At 44.8% G+C, this 24,507-nt stretch overlaps 1 protein-coding gene across 1 annotated transcript; it reads right to left on the bottom strand.

Moving 5' to 3' along the window:
- Nucleotides 1–11,968: 11,968 nt before the first annotated feature.
- On the bottom strand, nucleotides 11,969–20,329 carry SFRP2 (secreted frizzled related protein 2). The gene is made up of 3 exons (XM_004321016.4): nucleotides 19,575–20,329; nucleotides 17,126–17,206; nucleotides 11,969–13,142 (listed from the first exon to the last, which is right to left on the bottom strand). Exons 1-3 carry the CDS (start codon nucleotides 20,071–20,073, stop codon nucleotides 12,838–12,840), a joined length of 885 nt encoding a protein of 294 aa, XP_004321064.1. The 5' UTR covers nucleotides 20,074–20,329; the 3' UTR covers nucleotides 11,969–12,837.
- Nucleotides 20,330–24,507: the final 4,178 nt, after the last annotated feature.

Here is a 24,507-nt window from a genome sequence, read left to right as displayed (position 1 = left end):
TTGGGGATGACTTTAAGAGAACAACTCAAAGGAAGTTTCATGTGGAGACAGGTGTGTGTGATCCCAGTGCACAGCAAGACTTGAGTCCAGGTCCTACTTCCACTACTGGCTCTCTAGAAGTTTTGGAGACAGGGTCTTTATCATTTCCCCTTAGTTGCTATTGTGTTCATATCCTAAGGCATTATTAATGTGAAATAAGGATGAAAAATCTCTTGGGAATATGTCATCTGGGTGAAGAGTCAGGAAAGAAAATGGTCAGAGCTAGTAACATGAGCCTGAAAAACTTGATCATTTACTGGACTTGGGGGAAGTTAATTATCTTTGCTTTCCAAATAGCCTGAGGAATGGAAAGGACAGCAGCCAACTAGGAATAACTCCCAGTGAGAGCTATTCATAAAAGGAAGATAAGGTTGTAGAAGGTGAAGTTAAATTTGGTTTAACACATATTGATTTTTTTTTTCAAGTATGTTCAGTATCATTTTATCGACATCTGAATACATAGGTTGAAATAACTGGAAAAAGATGTCGAAGGCAGATCATGATAAGACATACATTGAATAAAATGATAATGATAACAATAATAAAAATCAAGCCACTGATTGCATTGATATGTTATACATTGAGTTAAGAATTTCAGATAATTATTTATAGTCATTTGTATCTTTGCATATTTATGGCAGCAATTCTGTGAAATGGATTAAGAAATGCTTGTTCTAATTTTAGAGATGCATAAATTGAGGATACATTTCAGGCATTTTATTTAAGGTCTTATGGATTGAGTGTCTGCCCTTCATACAGACTTTAGTTAATTTAACACATGTTGATTCTGAGGTCTTTCTAGGCCACGCAGGCAGAGTAGTCCACAGTGAGAGACAAGTCCACTCAACAGAAAACTAAGGGATAGAGATAGAGATCTGGTGTTGGCCAAATTCACTCTGTAGAATGAATGGCATTGTCTTGAAAGTCAATGTAAAAAAAGAAGGCAGCCCAGGAGTATAGTTGATAGTTAAGACAATGAGTTTCAGAATCAAACAAACTTCAGATGTCATTTACAACACACACACTGTGTCACTTTAAGCCTTGGGATACCTGACATTTTTTTTTAATAGTAGACTTGAGATATAATTCACATACTATAAAATTCACCCTTTTAAAGTATGTGATTCAGCAGTGCAACTATCACCACTATACAATTTCAGAACATTTTCATCACCCCCAAAAGAAAACCCATATTCATTAGATGTCACTGCCCATTTCCCCCTTCTTCCACCCATTAGCAACCACTAATCTACCTTCTGTCCATACAGCTTTGCCTGTTCTGGACGTTTCATATAAATGAAATCATACAATATGTGGCCTTTTGTGTATAATGTTTTCATTTAGCATAATGTTTCAGGTTGTAACATGTAACAGTACTTCATTTCTTTTCATGGCCAAATAATATTTCATTATACAGTTATACCACATTTTGCTATCCACTCAGCAACTGATGGACTTTTGGGTTGTTTCCACTTTTTGGCTCTTATGACTGATGCTGCTGTAAAAATTCAGATACAAGTGTTTTTGTGGATATATGTTCTCAGTTCTCTTGATTATAACATCTAGTAGTACAATTGCTCTGTCATATGGTAACTCTGTGTTTAAGATTTTAAGAAACCGCCAAACTGCTTTTCAAGTTAGCAGTACCATTTTACAATCCCACCAGCAAAGCATGAGGGTTCTGATTTCTCTACATCCTCTGACTTTCTGTTTCTAGCCGTTCTAGCCATGGTGGGTGTGAAGTGGTATCTCACTGTGATTTTGATTTGTATTTCCCTAATGACTAATAATGTCAAATATATTTTCATGTGATCATTGGCCATTTGTACATCTTCTTTGGAGAAATGTCTTTCCTTGCCCATTTTTAAATTGGGTCATTAGTCTTTTTATTGTTGAGTTTTAAGAGTTCTTTATATATTCTGGATATCACTCCTTTAGTGATATATATGATTATATGATTATATATTATATATTATATGATTTGCAAATATTTTCTCCCATTCTGTGAGTTGCCTTTTAATTATTTTGATGGTATGCTGTGAAGTGACAAAGTTCTAAAATTTACCATTTTTTCTTTTGTACCATGTTTTTGGTATCATATCTAAGAAATCATTGCCTAATCTCAGATTGTAAAAGTTTACTCCTGTGTTTTCTTCTAAGAGTTTCATAATTTTAGTTCTTGTATTTAAGCCTTTGATTCATTTAAAGTTAATTTTTGTGCATAGTGTGAGGTAGTGGTCCAACTTTATTTTTTTTGCATGCAGATGTGCAGTGTTCCGGGTACCATTTGTTGGAGACTATTCTTTCCCCATTGAATCGTTGTCTTGGCACCCTTGTCAAAAATAAGTAGACCCGGGCTTCCCTGGTGGCGCAGTGGTTGAGAGTCCACCTGCCGATGCAGGGGACACATGTTCGTGACCCGGTATGGTAAGATCCCACATGCCGCAGAGCGGCTAGGCCCGTGAGCCATGGCCGCTGCGCCTGCGCATCCAGAGCCTGTGCTCCGCAACGGGAGAGGCCACAACAGGGAGAGGCCCGCGTACCGCAAAAAAATAATAAATAAATAAATAGACCATAAATATAATGGTCTATTTCTGGACTCTCAGTTCTATTCTTTTGACCTACAGTTTTATTCTTCTGTCCTTATGCCAGTACCACACTATCTTGATTACTGTAGTTTTGTATTAGGTTTTTAAATTGTGAAGTGTGAGTCCTCGAACTTTCTTCTTTTTTTCCAAGATTGTCTTAGCTATTTTTGGTCTCTTGCATTTTCATGAGAATTTTAGAATCAGCTTGTCAATTTCTGCAAAAAGCAGCTGGAATATAGATAAGGATTGTATTGAATCTGTAGACCAATTTGGGGGAGTATTGCCGTATTAGCAATATTAAGCCTTCCAATTCATGAACGTGGATGTCTTTTCATGTATTTAGTTCTTTCATTTGTTTCAATGATGTTTTATCATATTCAGTATAGAAATCTTGCACTTCATTTGTTAAATTTATTCCTAAATATTTTCTTCTTTTTAATTCTATGGTAAACGGAATTGTCATCTTAATTTCATTTTTGGATTGTTCAATGCTAGAGTACAGAATTACAATAGATTTTTGGATGTCGATCTTGTATTTTATAGCCTTGTTGCACTCATTTGTTAGTTCTGATAGTTTTTTAGTGGATTTCTTAGGATTTTCTGTATACAGGGTCTTGTTATCTGCTAATAGAGGTAGTTGTTTTACTTCTTCCCTTCTGATCTGGATTTTTGTGCTCTTTCACTCTCTTCTTTTCCCTTCCCTCCCTTCTACCTTTCACCTTCCTTCCTTCTGTCCCCCTCCTCTCTTCTTCTTATTTTTTTTGCTGTCCTTTTTTCCTTATCATGCTGGCTAGAATTTTCAGTAATATGTTGAGTAAGAGTGCTTAGGGTGGATATTACTCTTTTTTCCCCCTGATCCTAAAGAGAAAGCATTTATTTTTTTCACTATTAAGTATGATGTTAATTGTGGCTATGTAGATGGCTTTATCAGGTTGAAGAAGTTCCCTTTTATTCCTAGTTAATTAAGTGTTTTTATCCAAAAGGGTGCTGAATTTTGTCATGTTTTTCTGCATCTATTGATATGATCATGTGGTTTTTGTCCTTCATTATATTAATATAGTGTATTACATTGATTGATCTTTGTATGTTAAACCAAGCTAGAATTCCTGGGATGAGCCCCACTTGGTCATGGTGCATAATCCTTTCAATATGTTGCTAGATTGTTGAGGCTTTTTGCATCTATATTCATAAGGAATATTGGCTGGAAGTCTGTTTTCTTGGGATTTCTTTGTTTCATTGTGGTATCAGGGTAATATTGGCCTCATAGTATGAGTTGAGAAGTATTCCTTCCTGTTCTATTTTTTGGGATGAATTTGTGAATGAATGATGTTTGTTCTTCTTTAATGTGTGTTAACATTATCTAATTTATTGGGTTAAAATTGTTCATAGTATTCCCTCATAACTTCTGTGAGGTTGGCAGTAATGTCCCTCTTTCATTCCTGATTTTAGTAATGTGGGTCTTATCTCTTTTTATTTTGGTCAGTCTAGCTAAAATTTTGTCAGTTTTGTAGAGTTCTTTAAACAAACGACCTTATTTTCATTTATTTTTTCCATTGTTTTTCTATTCTCAATTTTATCAATTTTTTCTCTAATCTGTGTAACTTACTTTCTTCTGCTCACTTTGGGCTTAGTTTGCTCTTTTTGTTTTTTAAGGTGGAAGATTAGGTTGCTGGTTTGAAATCTTTCTTCTTTTTTAATATAGGCATTTACATCTATTTCTCTCTGAGTGTTGCTTTAACTGCATCTTACATGTTTTGGTATATTGAGTTTTCATTTTCATTCAACTAAATTTCAAACACACTTAGAAATGTGATGTTTAATTTTCACATATTTGTGAGTTTCCCAAATTTCCTTCTGTTATTTATTTCTAATTTCATTCTTTTGTGATTGGAGAACATTCTTGACATGGTTTTGGCCCTTTTAAATATACTGAGGCTTCTTATATGGCCTAACATATGGTCCATCCTGGAGAATGTCCCGTGTGCATTCACTTGTGTGTTGAGCTTGAGGATTTTGGGGCTGATCAAGGAAAGACCGGAGGACGAGATGGCTATGGTGTACAGTGAGCTTATTGGGCAGTATTTGTACAGGGCTGCATGAGAGGGGAAGAGCCTCACAGCAGAAGATCTTCCAGAGACAGGGGCCACCATCCAAAAGGGGAAGAAGGTAAGTGAACTCCCAGAGAAGAGGGAAATGGAGAGGAGAGGAGGCTTATGTGTCAAGGTGATGTCATTCAGCAGCAAGGTAGGGGGGTTTCTGAGTCAGAGAGCTCTGAGGGGCAGCAGTGGTTCCAGGTCCTTTACACCTACAGGGTTTGTCTTCTCTATGACTTGCAGATATTTGGTGCAGTTTTGCAGGGTATACAAAGCAGGCAGGCTCTAAAGGCTAAAAATATGTTTACTTTGGATATATTTTAAAGCAATTGGATATGTAAGAGTTTGAGTTTGGCTTTGGGTTGATGGTGCCAACTTCTTGTGGAAAAGTAAACAACATGAGGGCCAATATACAGGGGTCACATAGAACAATTTGAGAAAAATGTGTATTCTGCGGTTGTTTGATGGAAGCTTCTATAGACGTTTGTTTGTCTGGTTGGCCTATAGTGTGTTGGAGTCTTCTGTTTGCTTTTGATCTTCCAGCTATTTGTTCACTCCCTTGCTGAAAGTGGGTTTTGAAGCTTCTATTATTGTTGAGTTGTCCATCCACTTTGTCCCCTCCCACTTTCTCCTTTGCCTAGATAACTCCTTCTCATACCATAAACAGTCATTCAGGATTCAGGTTTTGGGTCTGGATCTGCTGAGCAGGGGGTAAATTTACTGGTTTGGGTTGGTTTTAGTTTAAATTTTATTTTCTAGTCTTTCATCACAGGCCAGTGTGCACATTCTAATCCTCTGAAGGACAAGAATTTAAAGGAGCTAGGCCAGGAAGCATGAAGGGACCATGCTACCGTCCGAACCTCTCCCCTTTCCATATCAGCAGTAAGTCAGTGTTCAGATTGTTAGAAGTCCAAAACACTAAAAATATTGTTATGACCTCCCCACATCACCCCCATATTTTCATTCTGAAAACAAACAGAAAAACCCCCAAAAACAAAAAAACCCACTAACTTATTTAAAAAGGTATAAGTAAGCATACAATGGTTTGGTTTTCTTCTATGGTGACTATGTTGATGCTTTTTTAAAAAATCAAAAACCAAAATCAAATGCTTTTCCCCCAGTTGTCCTGTTTTTAGAACCCCTGCTTTACTGGCACGCTAAACACAATGTGTTGCCCGCCATAGAATCAAGCACTGCAAGTCTCCTTTGCCCGCTAGGGCCTGGGTAGCAAGCATCTGGGGCGTGGCTACCACTCCCTCCTCCCAAGCCCGTGGTAGATACCATCAAGGCCACATGTATATCCTCTTGCACTGAATGTCTGTTTATGTCTTTACCCATTTTCTAAATGCATTGTTTGATTGTTTTACTTTTGACTTCTGAGAGTTCTTTATATATTCTAGATACAGGTCTTTTGTCAAGTATGTGGTTTGCAAGTATTTAATCTGTAATTTATCTTTTCATTTTCTAACCGGGTCTCCCACCACCCCATGTTGAGGTATGATTGACAAACAAAATCGTACAATATTGAAAGTGTACAATGTGATGATTTGATATACATTTAATGGGGTTTTCTTGAATAGCAGAAGTATTAAATTTTGAAGAGGTTCCATTTATCAGCTTTTCCTTTTATGGATTGTGCTTTTGGTATCAAAGTTAAGAACTCTTTGCCAGGTCCTAGGTCTTGAAATAATAAATTAATCTTCTGTTTTTTCAAAAACTTTTATAGTTTTACATTTTACATTTAAGTTCATGATCCATTTTGTGTTAGTTTTTGTATACCATGTAAGGTTTAGATTTTTTTGTTTTGCCTATAGGATATTCAGTTGCTCCAGCACCATTTGTTGAAAAGGCCATCCCTACTCCATCATGTTGCTTTTACATCTTTGTAAAAAATGAGCTGGGTTCATTTCTGAGTTCTGTATTCCATTCCATCAAGCTATGTGTCTATCCCACAGTACCATACTGTGTTGATTACAGAAGCTCTAAAGTAAGCCTTAATATTAGGAAGAATGATTTTTCTTGCTTTATTCTTTTTCATAATTATTCTGGCTACTCTAGGGTCTTTCCCTTTCAATACAAATTTTAGAATAATGTTGTCCATATTTACAAAGAAGCTTGCTGAGATTTTGATAGAAATTACATTAAACCCTTAGATCAGTTTGAAGAGAGCTGACATCTTCACCATGTTGAGTCTTTCAATTTATGAACATGGTATGTCTCTCCAATTATTTAGGTCTTTTTTGATGTCTTTCATCAGTATTTTGTAATTTTCAGCATACAGAACCCATACATGCTCTGTTACATTTATACCTAAATATTTTAATTTCTTTGGAGCAGTTGTAAATGGTATTGTGATTTTGTTTTGATTTCTACTTGTTTGTTGTTAGTATATATAAATACAATTGATTTTGTATGTCAATCTTGTATCCTAGCTCCTATCCATTCCTAGTTTGCCAAGAGATTTTATCATGAATAGGTATTGAATTTTGTCAAATGCTTTTTCTTCTGCATCAATTGACACGATTGTGTGATTTTTTTCTTTAACTTGTTGACATGGTGGATTACATTTATTTTTGAATATTGAAACAGCCTTGCATACCTTGAATAAATCCAGTGTGTTTGTAGTATATTATTCTTTTTACACATTGCTGGATTTGATTTGCTAATATTTTGTAGAGGATTTTTGTGTCTAAATTCATTAAAGATATTGGTCTATAGTTTTCTTTTTTTGTCCTTTATTTGGTTTTGGTATTAAGGCAATACTAAGCTCATAAAATGAGTTGGGAAGCATTCCCTCCTCTTCTATTTTCTGGAAGAGATTATGTAAAACTGGTGTCAATTATTCTTTAAGTGTTTGGCAAAATTCTCTAGTGACACTTTCTGGGCCTAGAGATTTTGATTTTTAGTATTATTTTAATGTGAACTTATCTGTACCCATAAGAACAAATGGAACCCAGGAAGACTGTGTTCAGGAAAGTCTGGAGAATTTTGGGTCTCAGTTAATATTGTATGTCACATGTGTATATGACACATTAGCCTGTGTTCTTCTTGAGAGTAGCCATGTATGTTGGTCATTGTTGGGACCTCAGCACCTAGGACAGCACCTGGCACATAGTAGGTGTTCAATGTAAGATTGCTGAATAATTGAAACGACTCTCAGCACTCTGCTGCAGATGGGAAGCCTGATGCTGTTAGAGGGCAGCATGGAGGCACCCAAATCTTCTTTGGGAGTAGAAAAATCTTTTGGGAAGAAGGGAGGAGTAGATAGTACTTATGGTTCCATTTTTTTCCTCTTATTTGCCTAAGCTACTTCCAAGCAGGCCGTGATCAGCCATACCACCTACAGCAACCCAATGTGCTCAAGAATTTGAAGAGCATGGGGTTGCTGGTGGGGCAGCAGAGTGTGTCGGGGTAGGACTAGGGTTGGTTGCAGACTGGTGTTCCTTCCTGTTCTGGGTGCCTCCTTACAGAGAAACAAGCTCTGAGAATTCCACCTTAAAACAGACGATGAACAAGAGATGAGAATGTATTGAGATTAAGCATAACTTATAGAGTAATAATTCTTAATTATTTATTGATGAGTAGTCTCAGGCTTGCAGAAACTATTGACTGGCCTAGGTCTCTCTGAATTTCGAAAGCTACACCAAGGTGCTTGCCACTTGAACTGCAGTTTCTAGTCTGTTAAGTGGTTTGTTCTGACATCCCTTAGATTATACAGTTATAGATCTCCTGCCAGAGCTACATTTGTGTGTGGGTGTACAAGAAAGCACATGCATGCATGAGGAAGTGCATAGGTTTTTAGATATTGCTACTGGGGAGCCAGTTAATGACAGTAAGTTCTTGTGCTTTGCACATTTCATGGTATAGCAGAATGTCTGGGTTGTTAAATTAATAATTATTATTACTCTCTACTGGGACATCTTGGGACAGTTAAATTCTTTGTTTTTTTCTTCTAACACTATCTGTATTAACTGCTATTTTTATCAATAGATTTTTTTTTTAGCACCTATCCATCTGCATTATTCTCTGGACAATCATGGACAACTATAAGAAATATTTTATTATGCTCACTTGCTCTTTGTTTCTAAGCTAAATGTGAATTCATTTGTTTGTAATTTGAGGATGTGGGGATTTTATTGATTATAAAGGCAATGGACCTTTTGCCAGGTTTATTTGTAGTGTCTAGAACAGTACCTTCAGCACGATAATTGCACAATGTTGATTCGTCAATATGTAAAACTGATGATAAATACTTAATTTCTAGGGCTCTGTCCTATTAGAAAATATTCTGGTACAACTCAGTGCAAGTTTTCTCCTTGCACGCACATTTACCTGAGTTCGACCTGAACCAAACATTCTATTTTCTACCTGAGTTAATCCACTCTCTCCTTTATGCCATCCCTGGGCATGTGCATACCTCCCTCTTAACACAGCATGTTGGAATTATTTGTTTGCATGCCTCTCTCTCTTACTGGATTGAGAGTTCCTTTTGGGAAGGATCCGTCTATCCTTAGTGCCTAACACAATTTCTAACTCTAGAATAGAAGCTGAAGGAGGGCAGGATCACTGTGCATCCACCACCTAGAACAGCGCCTGGCATGTGGGTAAGCACTCACTACCCATTATTGAGTGAATACATCAATGGTGATAGTTGGTGCTCAGAAAATCTTTGCTGAGTTAATGAATTAATGTGTATTTGTGCAACAAGTTTCATGGGCAAAAATCACATTGTTTCATAATCCAGAGGCAGTGACTGCACGCCGGATACATATGCCTGGACTTGCTTTCCAAGGTGACCCCTCCCGCCATCAAGAACATTGAAAACCTGGTAGTAAACAATATTTGAAAGGTAAAAAATCAAATTATCATTTGATGACAGAATAGGGAATGAAGACTGGAGGGTGCTGTTAGATAAAATGGATCTTTTTTAACTCTATGAATTTCAGTGCACGTGGACAGAGCCTTTGAACACTTAGGAAATGTTGTCCCAAAAGTCTTATAAATGTGTTCTTGTACACAACTCATTTCTCAGGTTATTTAGGAAAGGGAAGAGGAGTTACATGTGTAGTAGATGTGTAGTTTTTATATCTCTAAACTTTCCTGATCTCCTATTTGGGGCATTTTAGCAGTTTATTAACAGGTCATGAATCATCTTAGGAAACTCAGAAATCCAATGTCTTCTGATGGCTTGCTTTCTTTTTACAATAATGGGTGAACATTTGTGTTTTTATCTGCCTATGAAAGAAATCTAATAGTTGAAAAACTAATTAAGAATACAGCCATGAGGGCTTCCCTGGTGGCGCAGTGGTTGAGAGTCCGCCTGCCGATGCAGGGGACACGGGTTCGTGCCCCGGTCCGGGAAGATCCCACATGCCGCGGAGCGGCTAGGCCCGTGAGCCATGGCCGCTGAGCCTGCGCGTCCGGAGCCTGTGCTCCGCAACGGGAGAGGCCACAACAGTGAGAGGCCTGCATACCGCAAAAGAAGAAAAAAAGAAAAAGAATACAGCCATGATTATTTCAAAAATGAGCCATATATATATATATTTGAATCATCATGCAAAAGAAAACAATAAAACAGAATGAAAAATGAACCAAAAACCTACCTGCTCTGTCCAAACATGTCTCATTGGCTTATAGGCTTGCCAAAGATGGGAACAAGATGTGTGTGTGGGGATTGGAAAGTCCATAGAGAGGCCCATAAGGCAGGATGCAGGCACGGGAGTGATGCCTCTGCTACTTCTTTACAAAGCGACCAAAGGAGACTGTGTCTGGCATTAACGAGCTCTCCAGAGCTGGAGAGTTTGCAACCCTTAACACCGCCAGGTGACTTTTGTTTTGATTGGAAAGGGGACATTCAGACAGGTCAGTTTCTTCCAAATTGTTTCTTTCCACTACTTTTGCATGTGTTGTACCTATTTTCACTTTCTAATTCCTAAATCCTTGGTCTACTTCCTTTTGTCTTTTATCTTCTCTCTCTCTCTCTGTCTCTCTCTCTGTCTCTCTCTCTCTCGCCTTTTCCAGGGTTCCTAGCTTCCTGTTTCAAATGTTTACAATGAGTAATGGTCTTGATCATGAGTGTCTCTCTTCCAGCCCATGCGTGCCTTTTAGGAAGAGGGTTGTGCCATGAGTTTGTGGAATTGGTGAGAAGCAGAGTCAGGTGGTAATCCAGAGAAAGATGAAAGGAACTGTGCAGCTCAGGTAGGCAGAGGGCTCTATTGACTTTTGGAGCTAGAAGAGCTGAAGCGCTGTAGAGAGATCATGGCTGTATGTTCAGGAAACTTTTAAACTAAATCAACAAAATGCTATCAGATAAAGTCTTCACACGAACACCACTAAAAATTTCAAATTTGCTGAGGACACTCTGTTGTTCTCATGTATTACCTGTCCTTATACTTCATGTAACTTATCAGTTGTAAATATATAATTGTAATTGTGGTTGTTTTCTTTCACCCTCTCATGTAAATGCCATGAGAACAAGGACTGATGTACATGTCCACAGCACTTAGAACAGGGCCAGGCATGCAGCAGATGCCCAATGAGTATTTGTTGAATAGATGAGTGCCACCCTGTTCCTATAATCCATCCTGGATTAAATAGAAGATAGAATTTGCCATCTGAAAGGCCTGAGTTTTAGCTCTGACTCTACCTTGTGGCAGTGGGTCCACGCCGCCTAACCCCCCTGAGCCTGTTTCCTCGTGTGTTTAATAGAATTTCTCTGGAGGCTCCTAAAATAGAACAACGAAGCGTTTGGATGGAAGCTTTGTGGATGGATGCCCTTCTCACCTTCATGCTGTTTTTTCACCATCCCTTCCCTACCCTCTGCCTTCCAATGGCTACTCTTCAAATCATGGCTCTGTTTAGCTGAGTTGAAGTGGGGAAAGAATGAACATTTTTGCAATGGTGATTCTTTTTCATTATAAAAATCTGCAGAAATGAAAAGCACAACTGTCAAGCTTGTGAACCGTAGGCTAAGACTAGTGTCCCCACGATCTGCCGCGGGACTGCTGAGACCAGACAATAGCCTGCCCATCCCCGTCTCCCAGCAGGGTCCGCAGTGGTAAAACCTGAGTGAGATGGGAGGCAGGAGTGGGTGATGGGAGGTGTGGGGAAATGCACTTTCTGAGTCACAGAGGAAATGGGCACTTCAAACTGCGGGAAGGCTGGGCCTCAAGACAAAGGAGGTGACAGCTCTTGTCCAGCTCCCTTCCCAGTTCCTCCCACGAAGAAGACAAGACACAAGACCAGGAGTTGGTAAAGCAGGAGGTAAAGTTTATATACAAGAATATAATGTTTATCTGAAATATTTACAGTGTTGGTTAAAGCAGTATTTTTACAACTTTTTCAGGTCAACTACTATGTATATTACAGGTAAGCTACAATGGTTTAATTTGCAAAATTAAGTAAAAAAAGCTTAAAGTACTCGGGTCAATCATAACATCAGTCTGTCTTGCCCTTTATTTGAAGAACTCATGCTACGGTGGTTAATGTGGTTTTTATAAATGGAAGTACTCTACCTGGAAATGCAAAATGCAATACATGCTAGAGTTGTAAGTTCCCAACAGGGATGTAAAATGACAGGTGAATCGTTATAAGACTTAGGTGCTGAGTGTCAGGCTGGAGCTGAGAGAGAAGTTGAGATAACAGCCAGCTTTATCTCAACTGGGTTTTGGACCCACAACAGAAAAGTGAAAGTTTGGGCCACATAGGAAAGTAAAGCTATTTGCACATTATGGCAACCTCAGCAGAAAGTGAAACTCGGTTGACCCAAACCAAACAACCAAAAAAAAAATAAAACCCAAGTCACAGTTGCACGTATTCAAAACTAGCTTTTCAGTGAGCTATTTTAAAACTTCATAAAAATCTTCGTGATTTTATTAGTTGGAAGATTTCTACAAGATTTGGGTGGGTTTTTCCTTTATGTGGAAACAACTATTTGTTCCTGAGGCCTCCTGGGGCCTTATAACTCAGAAAATGCCAGGGGTGCAAACGTGCAAAAGACAGGGGAGAGCCGCTCCAGGCTGGGGCTGGAGCTGCAGGGACTGTGCTTGGGAAATGAGTGCTGAGGTCCCACAGCAGAAGTGGAAAGGGTCAGCAGAGCCCGGGGGATGGCCCCGGGACTAGCACTGCAGCTTGCGGATGCTGCGGGAGATGCGCTTGAACTCTCTCTGCCCCTTCTGCCACCGCTTCACAGAGGTGATGACTAGCTCTCCGCCCAGTTTCTGCCCCATGACCAGGTAGGGCGCATTGATGTCATTCATCTCCTCGCACGTGCACTGCAGGCTGTCTTTGAGCCACAGCACCGACTTCTTCAGGTCCCTCTCGGACACACCGTTCAGCTTGTAAATGGTCTTGCTCTTGGTCTCCAGGATGATTTTGGTATCTCTGTTGATGTAGGTGATCTCCTTCACTTTTATTTTCAGTGCTACGAAGACAAGAGAGGACAGAGTGATAAGGAGGGAACACATCCCACTGCATATTTGTGACTCGGCTTGGGAGAGGGAAGAAGAGCTTCCCAGGGCCGATGGGACTGTCAGGGGCTGCGGGTAGGGGGTTGGGAGCTGAGGGCAGCAGGTGGCTCCATTTCTAAAGCCTCAAAGGGTTTGTCAGGCACTTTGTTTCAAACCAGCCATCCTTTAAAAACTCTCTTTGCGGGGACTCAATTGACTTTTCTTCCTTGCCCTTGTGTTCTTGTGTTTGTACGTAGGCTGCCTGTGGTGTGTGCTCTCCTTGACAAATGACTTTCCCTATTGGAAACTTCAGCATGAAAAGAAATGCCTGACTCTTAGGTGAAACACGATCCTTCTGTGGCCGTAAACGTTAAACTCAATTTATTACGTCGGAGAGGTTTTTGGACAAACCTGTAAGGAAATTATATCACAAAATCATTGTCTTCTAAAGAACAAACTACAAGGAAGGAGAATTGATCTTACAGCTGCATTTGATTTGGTAAAGTAACTCAGAAAAAACAGCCAAGACGCTTTTTAAGAGCACAACATGTTTAGCTGTAAAAGTGTTTTTCTGAAGACCTCATCCTCATATGCTATCATTTGCCCGTCCGAGGCCAAGGCGTTTACAGATCATATATGTACTGTTTCCAAGATGAATATGTAGACTCATTAGAATGCTAAGACCAAACGTAAGTGGTTTACGATAAAAGACACATTTTATAGTCATGAACAGTATGCTTTGGGAGAGACAACCCTGCAAACATACATGCTGGAGTTAAATTTCAAGACCCCATGAGGCAGGGAAAGGATAGAATTTTAAGGTTGGAAGGGATCATCCAGTTAAAATCTCCTCTTGGTACACAAAGAATCTGAAATCCAGAGAAGTTTAGTGACGTAACATGAGGTCACCCAGTTAGGCTGTGCCCTGGCTGAGTCTAATTCTCAGAACTCTGGTCCCCAAACCTCCTCCTGTAACACCACTGTGATCTCTTAGGCAGAGTATCAAGTTTCTTGTCCTGGTTGGTGCATTAATATGCCCACTGTAATGTGTCTTCAGACCCTTGGTGACATTAACAATTGTTCCATAGAGATGACATGCAGGTGTGACTTCCTGACTCTGATGGAGCTTAATGCATGGTTTAAATTAGTAATAGAGGAAGAGGTTTTTTGTGTGTATATCACTGTTCTGGAAATTTCTTCCTCTTTCTTTCTCTCTCAGAAGGAGAACTTGACTAAGCATGGCTTTTCTAGTCAACCAGGACATGGCTGAGGCTCAAGCAGGTAAATCAAGGATACTGGGACTTGGCCAACCATTGTTTGTCTGATATGCATCTGGGCTCTAGTACTGAGTTCTCAGGGTTTATCATGAGATAAGCCACATGGCAATGTCACATGGTCCTATGGCCTCTGCCTAAGGGCTGGGAGTGGGGAAGGTATATGGTGGGAGAAGTGATTGTAATGTTACCTGGGAGCCTCATCCAAAGCACAGACAGAGCATGTGTGAGATTTCGCCTGGTCAAATTAGACACTCTTGAACTCCAAATGTCAGAAGAACCATCACTTTTAACAAGGGGGGAGACTTATTACTCATCTTTCTCTAGCTATGAAATAACCAACTTTGTAAGAGCTTACCATGGGAAAACTTCAGACATTTCCTCCCTGGGTTTTCAGCTGGGACCAAATAGAGGGAATCAAAGCCCTCAAATAACTTTTCTTGCCCTGCAAGATGTGAACGGGGATGCCACACATGGCAGGAGGCAGGGGTGTTGATACTGTCTGCTCCAACAATAGGCTGCATACAGAGGCAGGCAGTTCTGGGCTATTCTTTCTTCACCAGTACTTTCCCCACTGTAATAAGGAGGTCTTCTCCATCCTCCCTGTACTCCAAGTGCAGTGGGGAGAGTGTCACGCTTTCATGGATGATTCAGATTTCTACCCTTGTTCCTTCTACCCTGTCATTACTCCCCCAGAGTACAGAGGCGATGTGGAGAACCACCTATAAACCAGTATAACACGCACCCCCTACAATTTAGGTTCATTATCCCCTTTGGGACAAATTGAATGTGGAGAAATAGAAAACAAAGCTTGTGAGGTATCTGCATGTGTGATACCTTAAGTGTAATGACTTCCATGTTGTTTTGAAAGGCTCTCTCCTCTAAGGAGAGAGAACGTTGAACACACACACACACACACACACACACACACACACACACATTTCTTTGGCCCAGGTCTTGATACAGCATTCTTAGGAAGGAGGTCTTCTGTAAGGTAAGCCACAAAGCAAGCAGGTAATGTGTGTGTGTGCACGTGTGCTCTAATTTCAACTTTTATGGAGCTCCACTGAACTTTTTCATGGAAGTCAGGAGAGTCATCTGTACTAAATCTAGTGCAAAGGCCATAACTTGTCAGAAGAAAATGATATTTTATATACATTTTTATACAAACTTTATTAAAATTATATTAAAAAATTCTGTCCTTAATCCAATCCTGTAGCATGGAAGCTAAGAACCGTGTTTTGGGCAAGGCTCTGCAGCTTTAGGGCTGCTGCTGCCAACATGCCTGGCCCTCTCCTGCTTTGAGAGTTGTATGTATTAGAATATAGACATTTGAAACCCTATCATCTATCTGTGGCTCTCACTGAGGGGAAGGACTGGCTAGGACTCAGAGTTACCTCCTTCCTTTCCCCTTCCTCAGCTGTTTGAATCTTCTCCTATAGCTACGGCTGTCCCAGGACCTGCTAAGGTTAAGCCCAGGACCCTTCCTGCAAGAGACCTGGGGTTGTAAGGGGCAGCGATTGGGTTGTTTCCAGTTTCAGGGACCTGGCCAGGTCTGAGATTTCTGGGCTGGCAAGCTGTAAGGAGAGGGTGGGAGGGCAGTCCTCCACAGTGGGCGCTGGAGTGCTTTCTCTGTCTCCAGGACTTAGTTGAGTATGTAGAAGTGTTCATATAGATCTGTTACAGTCTGTTATTGTTTGCTAGAACAGGGACCACATCTGTTTACCAGTAAATTCAACCTTCTGCCTGAATAAATACTTTTAAATACCAACCCCTCAAACACACCCAAAAGTGCCTGCTCTTGGAATGGGAGGAAAACACGAATGTCTCAGGTGTCTCGGCAAAGTTCCTGGCCACCCCCAACTCCTCCCCCAACACAGCACTGATCTGTGTCTAGCTGGCTCCTCTGCTCCCCTTGGAGGGCTGAGGACACAGATGAGGTGCTGCTGGAGCTCTGGGTGGACAGTCTCCAACCCTCCTTCCTCTTACAGTTCTTTCTTAAGGGGAATGACCCGCACGCCGTGGAACTTGGGTAACATACCTCGCACATTATTTACTGTCCTCCAGAACCTTGTCATCACGGCACCTTGCATGTATCTTGCCAAAGTAAACTCCTAGCTTTATTGTTTCTTCTTTTTAAATTTAAGGAAACTCTCCCCGACATCTTATTAACCAGTACCTTGGATATACTCACTGATGGTGGAACATGGGAAGCAGAGCATCACGGGTTACGAATAACGTAAAAATATTTGTTTGGCACTGGAGTAAATTTCATTTTTTGGCCAACTCCATGCCTTGAATCTGTTTTGCTGAGGCTAATATTTACATGTTCCCATCCCCGGGACACATGTTAAGTGACTAAAAGAGAACATGGTCCAAGATTATGCTTGTTGGCAAGAAAAAGCCATAGTGAAATGAAAAACATGCCATCGGAAATCCATAGTGTGAACAACTCTCATGATTTGATCATTGCTTAACAGAGCGATGACTCTCACCTAAAAAGATACAACTCGATACCAGATAGTTACATAGGGAGGAAACTAGGATAACACAGATGATTAGCTCAAGGAAAGATGAGCTGTGATGATATGTCACCCAAACTTTATCTAGTAACATCTTAAGGAATTGTACCTTTAAGTTGTACTGGGCAATAAGACTTCTGTTGTTGGTGGTGTATTACTTACCAAAATCATTTTTACAAAGAGTTTCCATTATGTCGTTGTCATCTTCGTTTTTATTTTTGCAGGCTTCGCATACCTTTGGAGCTAGAAATGTGAAAAGTTAGTAAGTTTGCTTAAAATGAAACAGCAGGTGGCATTTCTAAACAACTCACAGGGGCTTATTCAGGCAAGAGTAGCAATTGTCCTGTAAGACCCCAGCTTCTGCCTCATTTATGAAAGAGGGACCACTCATTCCCAAGAGAGTCTCCCATGCCTCCCATCTTTCTGACAGGCAAAAATGCCCACATGCTGTGTTCCATGTATGACGACTCCCCAAGCAAAGGGCGCCCTGGTGGAGTGTGCAGGTGCAGCCACAGGTAACGGAGACAGGCTGCAGCTTTTCACTCTTCCTCCCACTCCTGGGACAAACTCGGTCTCTGAAAAAGTTAGTCCCAAAGCCTCTCTGAGGAGAAAGCACCAAAAGACCCTTAAGGGACTTTGGAAAACTAGCAACCACAAACTACGGCCAGAAGATCGTCTTTCTGAGCTGCAGGTCACTGGTGCAGCCTGGCCTCTGCTGGGCTCTTCAGCTGACCTGTCTCTCGGGGGAGTCATTTCAAGATATTTTCAGGTCTGGACAGGGCGGGGTGGCTAGCACTGTAAGGCTCACATCTGGGTTCTTCCCCCTTGGAAGCACACCTTGCTAATGACTATAGCCTGCTCTAAATGGTTCTGTATCACCTCGTGCTTTCTGCCAAGTTTGTGCTTGAGTTAAGCAGCATTTATTTCACTGTTATCTTCATCCCTGGTGCAGATTCTTCTTGCCTCTCTTTGCCTGTTTCAAACTCTCGAAAACAAACAGACAAAACAACAGCAACAACAAAACCCAAACAAACAAAAACCCAAAGCTTCTCCTGAAGCCAGTGAAAATCTGACCAAACCCAGGAAGGTGCACTAGCACAATCATGAGAGCGCCTGCTAAAGGCTCCTCTAAAAGAGTCTGATTCCTTGGGAAAAGGGAAAAAAGAAAACATTCATTTTCTCCCACTTATAAATGTACTAATGCTGTCTTTAAAATTTAGGTGAAATTTCATTAATATGAAACTGCGTTTTCGCAGGGAAAAAAGAACTATATGACTCATTTTAGAAGTTATTTATCAAATAAGAAAAAGCGCAGAGCAGATTTTGAAACACGTAAACTTTTATTTTGAAGGGAGAAATGACTTTTTCGAGAAATGTAATATATAATGTGGGTGGGACTGTGAAAAACGAAAACAAAAGCAACACACATAAAACTGCCCTTAACTCCTCTGTCTCAAACAAAATGAAATTTTTCCAATTAGGAGCTCTAGGAGTGTATATAAAATGTTACTAACCTGTGTTGGTTGGTCTGTGGTATATGTTGGACAAATGTTTGAAATATGCCAAACATTTGCAATAAATTATAAATCTAACCAATAAGATGATTGCAAACTCACGGTGCCTGCCAGGAAAGATTGCTAAGCAACTTTGCATTTTCTTTAACTAATGATGGCTGTAGGAAAACAATTAGAGATGGAAAGGGAGATGCTGGTGGAGCCCTGAAAGGGATTAGGAAGCCCCCTTTCCATCCCGGGGGAACCTAAATCAGCTCAGACACATTGTATATGTTTTCCTTTCAGGAAGACTATCAAGCGCCCATGAGGTTTTCATTGCTTTGATGGTTTCTGCACAGGAACTCCCCCCCTATTTTCTAAAAAACTTGGGAAACTCTTTTGCACGATTTCTCCAGTTAATTAAAACCACTCCTAAGATAAAAGCTGATTAGTGATAGAAAAATGATTCCTGGAGATTCCCTTTGTGCCCTCTTTCTTGGACCTCTGGGCAGTTAACAACCAATGCTCAATTTTCAACACGCATGAGCCAGTCCTGCTTTTTATTTACAAAGCCTAAATCGGCAAAGAACAGAGAGTGCCTTAAAAGACTATCTGTTTGCACATTTTGGCGATCGTGCCTGTAGGGAATGTCCCTGTGCCTAGAATCCTGCCCAGTGCTAAGAACGTGCTGCGTGAGGCTGAGGCCAGCGTGCTCTGGCCAGGGTGCTCACCGCCAACTCCTCCTAGCAGGACCACTTCCAACACTCTCAATTGCGGCCCCCGTGCTAGCATCTTCACAAAGAATTGTACATATATCTACACGGGAAAGATCTCTTCCAGTTCTACGTTTTCTCCCCCCACCCCCCCTTTTAAACTGTCCCTAAGAAAGAGCAACTGGTACAACTCGGGAAGAGAATGAGAGACTTGGGTGTGTGTTTGGGCAGGGGGGTATCTCAGATTTGTCACGATGACACACCAGGGCAAGGAGAGCGTCTGCCCTGCCCGGGACTGACACCCCCGGCGGGGAAGCATCGGGATGGGGGGCGGGGGCCGCGAGAACACCCCCGGAAAGTCTTAGCGGAGCTGGTCGGGGGGGTGTAATAAGGAGGAGGGCTTACCTTCCTCGGTGGCCGGCAGGAGGTGGTCGCTGCTAGCGAGGGGGATGCAGAGGTCGTTGTCCTGGGGGAAACGGTCGCACTCAAGCATGTCGGGCCAGGGGAAGCCGAAGGCGGACATGACCGGAGCGCAGCGGTCCTTCACCTGCACGCAGAGCGAGTGGCACGGCTGGATGGTTTCGTCCAGGTCATCGAGGCAGACGGGGGCGAAGAGCGAGCAGAGGAACTTCTTGGTGTCCGGGTGGCACTGCTTCATGACCAGCGGGATCCAGGCGCCCGCCTGCTCCAGCACCTCCTTCATGGTCTCGTGGCCCAGCAGGTTGGGCAGCCGCATGTTCTGGTACTCTATGCCGTGGCACAGCTGCAGGTTGGCCGGGATGGGCTTACAGTTGCTGCGCTTGTAGGAGAAGTCAGGCTGGCCGAAGAAGAGCCCGCGCGCGAAGCCCAAGCAGCAGTGCGAGGCGAGGACGAGCAGCAGCAGCGACCCGGGACCCTGCGGCATCGTGGGCGCGCGACCCCCGGTGGGGCGGAGGGAGCCAAGGCGGGGAAGCGCGAGACGGCAGGGGCCGGGAGCTCTTTCCGGCCCGCTCGTTGCGCTCGGCGCGGCTCGGGGCCTGGGAAGCGGGCGGTGGGAACGCCGGGACGCCGGACGCGCGGACTGTGGCGGCGAGGTGCTGTGCGTTCGGCTCCGCGCAGCAAGTCCGCGCGCAGCTCCAGGGGGCTCCGACCCGGGGGAGCAGAGTGATCCACTGCTGGGGCCCGGCCAGCGTTTTCTTGGCCTTTTTTATGCAAATCTGGAGGTGGGGGGAGCGAGGGAGGAGCCAGTGGAGAGTAATCCGAGGAGGTTTGGTCACTATTCTCTGGGTCTGGTTTTCCGTTGAGAATGCCCCTCACGCGCTCCCTGGAAGGAAATTCTGGCTGCGCCCCACCGACCCCCGTTCCCCCCGCCCCACAGGATGCTGCCAAGCGCGCGCTCTAGGACTGCTGTAAACAACAAACAAACAAATAGACCAGCCTGGCAGCTGCGCCCCAACAGTGGGCGTGCGGAGCACGGGCTGCGGGAGATAGGGGGACGTGACCAGCGGCCTTGTCGCCAGGTCCCTGAGGGAACGCGCTCCGCCCCAGCGAGGCCCGGGCGTGGGTTTGTTTCACCCCAGCACGAAGTTTCTGCTCGAGCCCCGGGTCTGCGGGGCGGAACTGCGTTCCAGGCAGTAGCGAGCCAGCAGCCGGCAGGCTCTTTGTGCCCCTGGCCCGCGCCCGGGACCTGCCCGCCCGAGGCCGTCTCGGCCCGGTTGCTCTCCTCTCGGATCCCCAGCCACGGTTCCCAGCCTGGCCCAACCCGTACAGTGACTCCCGCCTGCCCTTTCAAATATCAGAATTTATATAAGTAGAGTCGTATGAGCAAAACTTGTACATGACAAAGGAAATATCAATAAAACCTTGGGGGTGTTTTGCTGGGGTAAGTCTAGAAAATTTGGCCATTGTGGAAGCGCCTCTACAGAGTTTCGTCAGAATCACACACGACTGCCCACCATTTCCCGGTTTGGGAGAAGAGACCTGCCCTCCCTGCCTAAAGGAACGGGTTGACTCAAGGCTCGAAGGCACCACGCGCCCTAACCCACTCTCGCCCTGACGGCGGGCGCTGAGGAGTGTGTGCCCTCAGGGCACGGTTTGGAAAGGCTGGTGCCCGGCACAAGGGACTGGTAGCAAGTGCCCCAGGTGGGCAGGCTGGGAAGGGGTGGGGGCAGAGGAAGAAGCCCTGCTTAGACATACACGAAGCCTGGGCAGAGGCGGCTCATTCACGCTACATATGACGGAGGGCAACGGGTGTACGGAGGCTAACAGGCAGAGGGCCTGTGCGGTCGCGGAGCTGGGAATCTCGTGCCCCGGGGGACTCCAAACTAAGTTCACAGCTGTAAACCGGCACTAGGGTGTCAGCAGGAGGAAGGTGTGTGTGTGGGGGGGGGGGTCTCCTTTCTTCTAATCGCCCCGAGTTTCCCCTTGTGGCTGATCGTCTCCTCCGTCTCAGCCACCCCCCTCTCCCCGCAGGTTGGCGGTGCAGCTCCAAAGAGAGAATGCCCGGAGAGCGAGACTCCAAGGTTCTTTCATATGGATGGTGGGCGCATTGTTATCACTTCCCGGTCACTTAGAGCCATCGGTGGGCTCCGTCCGCAGCTTCTCTATTTCCCTCCTTCCGGAAGATGCTTTGGCCTTGGCGGCACCCCAGGCCCAAGTCGCCCAGCTAGCTTTGTGGTCCCACTGCTTAGAGGAGGGGGTTAACGTGGGATGGCGAAAGCCCACTTAATGTTTTCTCTTACCCCATCCTGGCCGTGAACCCATCAGGAAAATCGCCACCTGGAAGGAGAGTATCTTTTGATTTTGACCCAATAATTTGGGTCCTTAAAACCCCAGCTTGCGTCTTGTCTCCTTTGACGCTGGTGCTCTGCAGGAGAAGGGCCGGGGGCGGCAGCAAAAGTCCGCTCTTCCTTCGAATGGGTCCTGGGTCTTTTCGTGTCTAACTAAAGCACTAAGATGCCTAAAAGCCCCGCTCCCCAGTACAAATTACTTTGAAAATAAACCTCAAATAAAACGGAAGCACACCGAACCAAGCAGCTAATCAGAGCCTGAGCTCTGAGAGATGCTAGGACTTGGGCCCGGGGCTGGGATGAAGGCCCTCCCGCCTCCACCGCCCCCAGCCCCAACGCCTTCCCCTGGGTCCCCTCCGCTTCTCAGAACCCCTCGGGGGTCAAGGAGCCCGGGGCACAAGGAGCCCGAAGCCGGTCGGGCTGCTTCGAGGCGGTGCGCGGCCGTGCGCCCAAGAGAGGCTGGGGGCCCAGGAGCCCTTGGGGCCCGCGCGGCCGAACGCATTGTTTCGAGAACCCGCTGCCTCACTGGCCGCCAGGGGGCGTCGGGAGCCGCACTAGGGGCTCCATCTCGGCCGCGCCTAGTTTCGCGCTCTGGCCTGCCTGGTTCCGGGGTCGCGGCCCCTCCATGCACCCGCGCAGCTCAGCCTAGACCTCACCCTGCACAGGCTGCGTCTTCCTCCCCCACCTCGGGTCGCGGCCCGCTTCCTTTCTCTTCCGCCGCTCGTTAGCGCCTGGTCAAGCGCGTGCGCGTGTGACAGGCGCACCAGCCAGACGAGCAGACTGCAGACGAAGAGGAGAATAACCTCTCACCGAGGCCCGGACGCGAGCGCGGACCGTTGTCTGTGTGACAAATGCTCGAACACAGATGCTTGGCGCGTCTCCCCCGCCCGGGTCGCTGTGCTACCGCAGAGAGATGGGCGCACGTGGTGTAGCCCAGCGGCGCCTTCAGTAAGCCGGACTCTTCTGCCCTCCATGCCGGCCCTTGGGCCTACAGGTCTCCTCCGATCCATGCAAGTTATCAAAATCCGAAAAAGGCTTTTGTTTTCCACAAATGGAGAGTCAAATGCTTACCCCTCTCACCCCTACACCCCCCACTCCTCCGGGGTCTATTTAGTACTTGCCGTTTTTTAGGAATGGAAACTATTCGCCCAAACCCAGGATAAGTAGTGGGGGTGACCACTCCTCTGAGGGCCGAAGTACCCTGCCGGGCGACCTGCTTAAAGGGGTGGCCCATGGGCCCCAGGTGACGGGGTTGGGCATGCTCCCCCCACCCCCCGACGATGAACTACACCCCACCCGAATGCTGCAGGCCTGAGAACCTCAGCAACCCCGTGTTCTGGATTTGGCCCCGCTTCTCTGCTTGTTTTCTGTTGTCAAGGCACTGAAGAATCTTGAGGCACAAAGAAAGTTCCTGCCAATCTCGCCAGAAGAATTCGGCTGCTTGGTTAAACCTGTGCCGGCTGGAAGAGTTTCTGGGCAGGCAGGACCCTCATTCTGCGGCCCAGAGATTCTGCCCTGGGGGCTGGGGGCGGTCTCCAGGGGGCCTCCAGACCCCTGCGTCTGCTCTGCTTCGGCGGAGAACCGGGGAAACCGAGACTTCCAACCCCCCTCGCCCCCCCCCGCCCCGAGAATAGTTGAGTAAAGGCGTTCAGACTCTTATTTCCGAGAGGAAGTGCAAGCAAGAAGGGGGTGAACGACGTGTGATAAACCGACGTCTTAATTTCTCACAATCCAGCACTGGTGGAGGGGCAACCTCGAACTGGAAACAAGCTTCTTAGCCCCCACTAGATTGGAAAGCTTGGCCTTCGACGCTCCCTGTTAAAATGCACGGCCTCTTGCGGTTTAAGCCTTTACAACAACTCGTGAGTGGGGAAGAATGCAGTTACAGAGGGCAGGCCTGGAGCGCCCTGGGTAAGCACGGAGAAGGACGCCCCGCGCCGAAGCCCTAACAGACCGGCTGAGCGCTACCCCCGTTCCCGGAAATCCTCACTACCACCCGGCAGGTGGGTGTGACTATTATCATTTTGCAAATAAGTAGTCATGAAGAAACTGAGGCATGGACGGGTTAAGGAACTAGAACTGGGTCACACAGCGTGTGACACAGCTGGTGGTGTTGCACGTGCCTCGGCTGGGTGAGGTTCCTGCCCCGGCGGCTGTGGGGATGCACCCTGACCTGTCAGGACAGCGCGGTGGTTAGGCTTTCGTCCACGCGCAGGCCGGCGGGGTGGGTGACGTCACCTTCTCCTAGTGGGCCTCGGGACCCGGGCCTTCCCTGCTCCCCGGGGGCGGAGCAGCGAGCCAGCTCCAGCATCTTTCGTGGGATTCGCGGCAGCCATCTGGGGGCGCCATTACCCAAAACAGATAGTTTCCCCAAACCCTTTTAGGGTTGCAAATCGGCTTCCTTTACTCTGTTGAGGCTCTGAGATCTTTTATATTTTTACACGTTGGGCGTCAGGGTGTTTTGTTCGTTTGTTTTTTAAATGTGCAGCGGGAAGGGATTACCTGGTTGTTTCGCTTTTGGCGCTCCCCTGCACCCACCGCCGACTGCCGCTGGACGTGAAGGTGCCCGG

This window comes from Tursiops truncatus, chromosome 5, assembly GCF_011762595.2.
Source record: "Tursiops truncatus isolate mTurTru1 chromosome 5, mTurTru1.mat.Y, whole genome shotgun sequence".
In the NCBI taxonomy this organism is placed as follows: Eukaryota; Metazoa; Chordata; class Mammalia; order Artiodactyla; family Delphinidae; genus Tursiops; species Tursiops truncatus.
This window is presented reverse-complemented; position numbering and strand designations above follow the sequence as displayed.

Excerpts from the sequence above, each read along its gene's own strand:
- SFRP2 (XM_004321016.4), bottom strand. The coding sequence starts at position 20,073 with ATGCCGCAGGGTCCCGGGTCGCTGCTGCTGCTCGTCCTCGCCTCGCAC. Across the intron at positions 17,207-19,574 it reads CCTGCCGGCCACCGAGGAAG|CTCCAAAGGTATGCGAAGCC; the intron begins GTAAGCCCTCCT and ends TCACATTTCTAG. Across the intron at positions 13,143-17,125 it reads TCTTTGTAAAAATGATTTTG|CACTGAAAATAAAAGTGAAG; the intron begins GTAAGTAATACA and ends TTGTCTTCGTAG.